The sequence below is a fragment of the Myxine glutinosa genome, chromosome 7, assembly GCF_964187855.1.
Source record: "Myxine glutinosa chromosome 7, kmMyxGlut1.1, whole genome shotgun sequence".
NCBI classification, from domain to species: domain Eukaryota; kingdom Metazoa; phylum Chordata; class Myxini; order Myxiniformes; family Myxinidae; genus Myxine; species Myxine glutinosa.
The window spans coordinates 18,233,094-18,239,093 of record NC_136267.1 but is presented as its reverse complement, the minus strand read 5'-3'; the positions used below and the strand labels follow the sequence as shown (position 1 = coordinate 18,239,093).

The window sequence follows — 6,000 nt, the reverse complement described above, 5'->3', positions numbered from 1 at the left end:
TCCAAGCACATCATCCTCTTCTTCTTCTCAGTACTGCCCTTGGCACTCAATTTCTTAGGACCCATGGTTAAAACTAAGAAATTTTCCAAAATAACCAACATGCGAAAACAAAGCAGCAGCGATATACGGCAGAGCTGCTTGCACGGCAAGATAACCACGTGACCTGAACCCACCTGGTGGCGGGTGGCGTAAGCCCGTAACTCAGATCTCGGCTCGCATCTCAAAGCAAAAAACCGCCCGAGCGACGGCTCGTATCTCGGAAAACTCGTAAGTTGGTGCACTCGTAAGTCAAGGTTTCACTGTATATATATATATATATATATATATATATATATATATATATATATATATATATATATATATATATATATATATATATATATATATATATATATATATATATATATATATATATATATACAGTCACGTGAAAAAGTAAGTACACCCCATGTAAAGTTTTGACTTTTTCAACATATTTCAACATTCAGCTATTTGATCTTCATTTCAACAATATTGATAGATAAAGGTGATATAATATAACAAATATCATGAAACATTTACATTTTGAAGGCCATTGTATAATTTAAATAAACATAAATGCAAATTTCGCATGTGGAAAAAGTAAGTACACCCTTGGCTCTAATAGGTGGTATTGCCCCCTTTGGCAGAAACAACCTCAAGTAGGCGTTTCTTATAACTGTCTGCCAGTCTCTGACATCGACTGGGAGGAATTTTTGCCCACTCCTCCATGCAGAATTCTTTCAGCTGTGCGATGTTTGAGGGGTTTCTTGCATGCACAGCTCGTTTCAAATCCCCCCACAACATCAATGGGATTTAGATCCGGGCTTTGACTTGGCCATTCCAGAACCCTCCATTTCTTTCTTTTCAGCCATTCCTTGGTGGATTTACTGGTATGTTTAGGGTCATTGTCATGTTGCAAGGTCAACCTTCGGTGGAGGTTCAACTTGCTGACAGATGGCCTCAAATTATCCACAAGCACCCTCTGGTACAATGAAGAATTCATAGTGGATTATATGATGGTGAGCTGCCCAGGCCCTGATGCAGCAAAGCCGCCCCAAACCATAATATTTCCACCACCATGCTTCTTTTTTTTCTTCTTTTTTTTACAGTTGGTATCAGGTTCTTGTGGTCAAATGCTGTCTTTGGTTTTCGCCAAACATGTCTTCTGGTAATGTGGCCAAATAGCTCTACCTTTGACTCATCTGTCCAGAGCACATTGTTCCAGAAGTGCTGGTCTTTGCCTAGGTGTTCATTGGTGTTATTTCTGGACAGCAATGGTTTCCTCCTGGCACACCTCCCATGCAGATCAAATTTGTGCAGCCTCTTTCTAATGGTAGACTCGTGCACTTTGACATCAACAGTGGCAAGAGCTACCTGTAGGTCCCGTGATGACATTCTGGGGTTCTTAGAGACTTCTTTCAGCATCTTGCGATCTGCTCTCGGGCTGAACTTGCTGGGGCGGCCTGGCCTGAACAAGTTGGCAGTTGTTTGGAATCTTCTCCACTTGTAGATGATCTTCTGGACAGTCGAATGATTGATTTCAAATTGTTTGGAGATCTTTTTAAATCCCTTCCCAGACTCGTAGGCATCTATAACCTTCTTTCTGAAGGCCTCAGAGAGCTCTTTTGATCTAGGCATGGTGATGCCGCACACTTCAACAACAAAGAGCAAACCAAACTAAATGTCTGAGGTTTAAATAATACAGGTTCTTCCAAGATCCTCTCTAACGATGTTCTAATCATTTGCACCTGAGCTGGTGCACCTGATTCTAATTTTAGGTATTTGAAGTAGGGATAAATGTAGGGGTGTACTTACTTTTTCCACATGCGAAGTTTGCATTTATGTTTATTTAAATTATACAATGGACTACAAAATGTAAATGTTTCATGATATTTGTTATATTATATCACCTTTATCTATCAATATTGTTGAAATGAAGATCAAATAGCTGTATGTTGAAATATGTTGAAAAAGTCAAAACTTTACATGGGGTGTACTTACTTTTTCACGTGACCGTATGTATGTACATATATGTATGTAGTTGCATGAACATGTAATGATTGTTCCTGTTGTTCCATTACAACAGGGTATGTAATGAACATACCCTGTTGGTATGGTGTTGACAAACAAAACAGTATCTTTACGCATAGCATAGGCAATTTCCTTTTGCTTCACAAAACACACTCAAACATCAGATAATGTCGATAATAAAAGTAGTGTATAAAAAATATTAATCTCAAACTCACCCTCAGTGATTATGAATGGGTTCTTCTTTTTCCCGAATTTGTTTTCTTCTTCATTCTTCGATTCCTTTGATTTCCCGCCCCTTGTTCCAGATCAATAACAAACACAGTATCAGTAATTAAGAAAACATTGCACAGGAAACAGTAATCGTATAACATTACGACACCCTGGGGTACGTACGCGTTTGTGGAGCACGCGGAGCTTCTGCTTTGCTGCAGGATTATCTTGGGAATGTGAGAGAGGGTGTTCTTTGTGGGAATTTTAGAAACATCGTCATCTTCTCCACTTGAACCTGCAAAAGGAGGTTCAAGTTGAAGTATTTGCACCTCAAGTTTTCGCAATGACCTACACTTTTATCTGCAAGAGGAAAATCATTAGGCTCCACTTTTATTGCTCGAAACGCTCATCATTTGGTGGCATTGACAAGTTCACCAACAATGGAGCAGAGCTTTGTTTAAAGTTTCATCCTTTTGATACCCCTCTTCACTATAGCCATCTTCTATTCGACGAATGATAGTTGTGTTTAAAATAGAACCATCCCTTTCAAGAAACCCGATACCCCGACAACGTTTTCCAGCTCGATTGAACCTTAGAATAATAGCGTTGCAGTGCAGGAGTTGTTGTAAAGTTAAGCATCATCCAATTAAAGTGTAATAAATGTGATATAATTGATAGCTGCTTGTACTGCCTGGCAGAAATCGATGTCGGACTTCCCTTGTATCAACAGGTTGTCCGACGACACTTCACTGAGCCAGCATCGGGTTTATCACAGAAACAACTGAGGTGAGGTGCTTGTTTACAGATGTCCGAATGGTGCTGATAGATCAAGCTTACCTTTGACGTATGTTCGTATCAGGAGGTAAATAAAAAGCACAACGCTGAGAAGGCAAACGATTGAAAAAAACCCAATTGCAATCAGAACATTTCTTCTTGGCATGCCTGACGATTGCGCATTTGGCTTTGATATCTCTTTCAACGTTATTGCTTCTGTTGACTCTGTTGTGTTATGTTGGGTGATGTTTCTTTCCACATTGATGCTGTTGGCTTCAGTCCAAGGATCTGGTGAGACAACATACCCTTCATTAGAAGAGGTTAAGATGACCTTTTCACAGGCTCTTTCGGTAATAAGTACGCAAGCAAAGGCACACAGGAATTGCCCCAAATCTAATGATGGCACGTTCGGCCGATAAGTCTCGTTTATTCAACAAAGCTGTTTCTGCAACTGGGATGGCAGATTGCCTTCTCCATTTTGGAATGCTCAAAGCATCAGTGCACGCCTTTGGCCTTGCAGGCATTGCTCAGTACTTGTCCCCAATGATGCCTCAATAGGGGTGAAACATTTAGGCCATTTGACTTGGGCTACCACTTTGTGTATTGTTGCTTTATAGTTTACACAATGGTTGTTGGTTGTTGCATATGCCTGTTGTGATGTAAAACCCTCTGCTGATAAATTTAACAAAAATACAGTATGCTTTCCCTGCATGACGGATAAACCAACAGGCACCCACCAGGTGTGGAAGAAGCCATAGAGGGGATCTTACTATCCACATTCCATCCTTTTCAGGCCCAATCGGGCACAAATAACTCTTGCGTTCACTCGATATGGTGATAATCTTTATTATATATATTATACAAATTAATTAAACATAGAAAAGGACACTTATACCATTACCAACGTCACCCTGGGAACAATACTTTGACACATGAAACAAAGTTCATTGAAATGAACAAACTCCTGATTATATTTTAAAATATTACTGTGATTGAGCACATGTGGATGTCACCGAACCTTCAAAATCGACTTGTGGCGTGAATAGCGCCACCTTTGGTGATAGCCGGTATTACAAATCATCTTCCTTTACCTTACGACTATCAGGGGTACCCGGCGTTGCCCGGTGATGTTCTAAGACTGTTGACATTTTGAAGAAATCAAAATATTTTTTGTATTCTTTTTGTGGGTACCTAAAACACTCCCCTACTGGGGAAATTTTATATTTAATATTATAATATCGCACACTAATCAGGAATAATTTAATATTACCTTTCATATAGCTACAAAGGCTCAGGCACTACAGAAGGATTTTCAAAAATCCCCAAAAAATAGAATTTGTTTCGCAAGTAATTTTTTCCTGCCTAAAACACTCCACGGCACTCACTGATAAACCTCTAAGTCTAAAAGTTTCACGAAGATCTGTTCAGCTATTTCTGAGAACAATGGCGACACACAGACGCACGTACAAACGGCTCTGTTATGGTATAGATATGGCGTATGATATGTTGTGATCAATAAAATTTATTTTAAAAGTGACAAAAATTATAAAGTGCATTTCCAAGTCTGTGCCGCAGCACATTGCCCACCTAAGGTGGGCCAAGAAGGGTGCTCCTGCCCGCAAGGCGGGAGTGCCCCATAGTATCGATCATTCCCCAATAAGTGTGATATGTAGAATTACATCACATCATATTTTTATGCTCATCACGTGAGATAAATCAATAAAGAGGTGTATGCAAAATAAACCTGTCAAATACAATAACATCAATGTTTATTGTCGTTACACATAAACCACATCATTTTTGTAGAATTTCATCTGAGTGGGTGAAGTGCAGTCTGGGCATAGTTTTTGGCATAGTTTTTTGCAATGCAGTCTGGGCATAGTTTTTTGTCACTTTTGAAAGAAATTTTATTGATCACAACATATCATACGCCATATCTATACTATAACAGAGCCGTTTGTACGTGTGTCTGTGTGTCGCCATTGTTCTCAGATTCTCGGGCATATTATAAATTGCGTCATCCTGGTGCTTTGCATGGAATCATGGAGTGCACCATCCATTGGATGTACAATGGGCCTGGGGACCCATTTGTTAGCATTGGTTGCTGTTGGACGTTAAGGATCCTACGGTGGCTTTTTGGAAAGAGTCGACGAGTTATCGCCGGCAAACTGAGAAAATTCAAAGTTGCCGACAGAACTTGCAGGGGGCACTGCATCAGCGGCACAGCTACAATCCCACAGATTATTCAACCAGCAGTCACGTGCTGCACATGGACGAGTGAATGGAAATTCAATGGCTGCAACTCACCAGTGGCAGTGCTCGGTTCATTTTCTTCTTCCTTGCACTTCACAACATAGCTCGTCATCTCTTTGGGTTTTTCCTGAGAAGGCCAAAAAGCATATCAAATTGAAAACTGTTCGATCCTAATGATGATCTTCCCTTTAGCGTAAGGTGCAATCTCGACTACATATTGATGATTATCTCCGCCACCGAAGGCGGATGGAGGTTATGTTTTCACGGTTGTCTGTTTGTGAGCAGGATATCTCAAAAACATTTGGACGGATTTGGACGAAACTTGGTGGACGGGTTGGGAGTATGACAAAGAAGAGTTGATTCAATTTTGGTGAAGGTCTGAATCCGGATCCGGATACGAGAACTTTTAAAGTGATTCTTCACCGTTGAGAGATTGGGCCAAAATTATCTATAGGATGATATATCAAAAAGCAGTGGTTGGATTATGACAAATCTCGGTGGATGAGTTGGTTCGGTGACATGAACAAGTCGATTCGATTTTGGTTCAGGTCCGAATCCAGATCTGGCCTATCAGTGGGATACAAACCATAAATTGTTCAGCCTGGTGGAGGTTTGCGCTCTAACGAGTGTGGTTACAGTTATTCCACAACAAGCACCTGGTTTGAAACTACAAGTGGTGCTAAGAATTATTGAGACAGCAAGGGAAAATAA

General features: G+C 40.2%; 1 protein-coding gene across 1 annotated transcript in view; it reads right to left on the bottom strand.

The window, feature by feature from the left end:
* Positions 1 to 2,205: 2,205 nt before the first annotated feature.
* The window catches only part of LOC137431019 (uncharacterized), a 28,126-nt gene continuing 24,331 nt past the window's right edge, over positions 2,206 to 6,000 (bottom strand). Inside the window, exons 4-7 of the mRNA XM_078781190.1 lie at positions 5,344 to 5,416; positions 3,100 to 3,324; positions 2,446 to 2,557; positions 2,206 to 2,347 (exon numbers count right to left, since the gene is read on the bottom strand). Coding sequence (XP_078637316.1) covers positions 2,206 to 2,347; positions 2,446 to 2,557; positions 3,100 to 3,324; positions 5,344 to 5,416 — 552 coding nt within the window. The remainder of the gene's footprint in view (positions 2,348 to 2,445; positions 2,558 to 3,099; positions 3,325 to 5,343; positions 5,417 to 6,000) is intronic.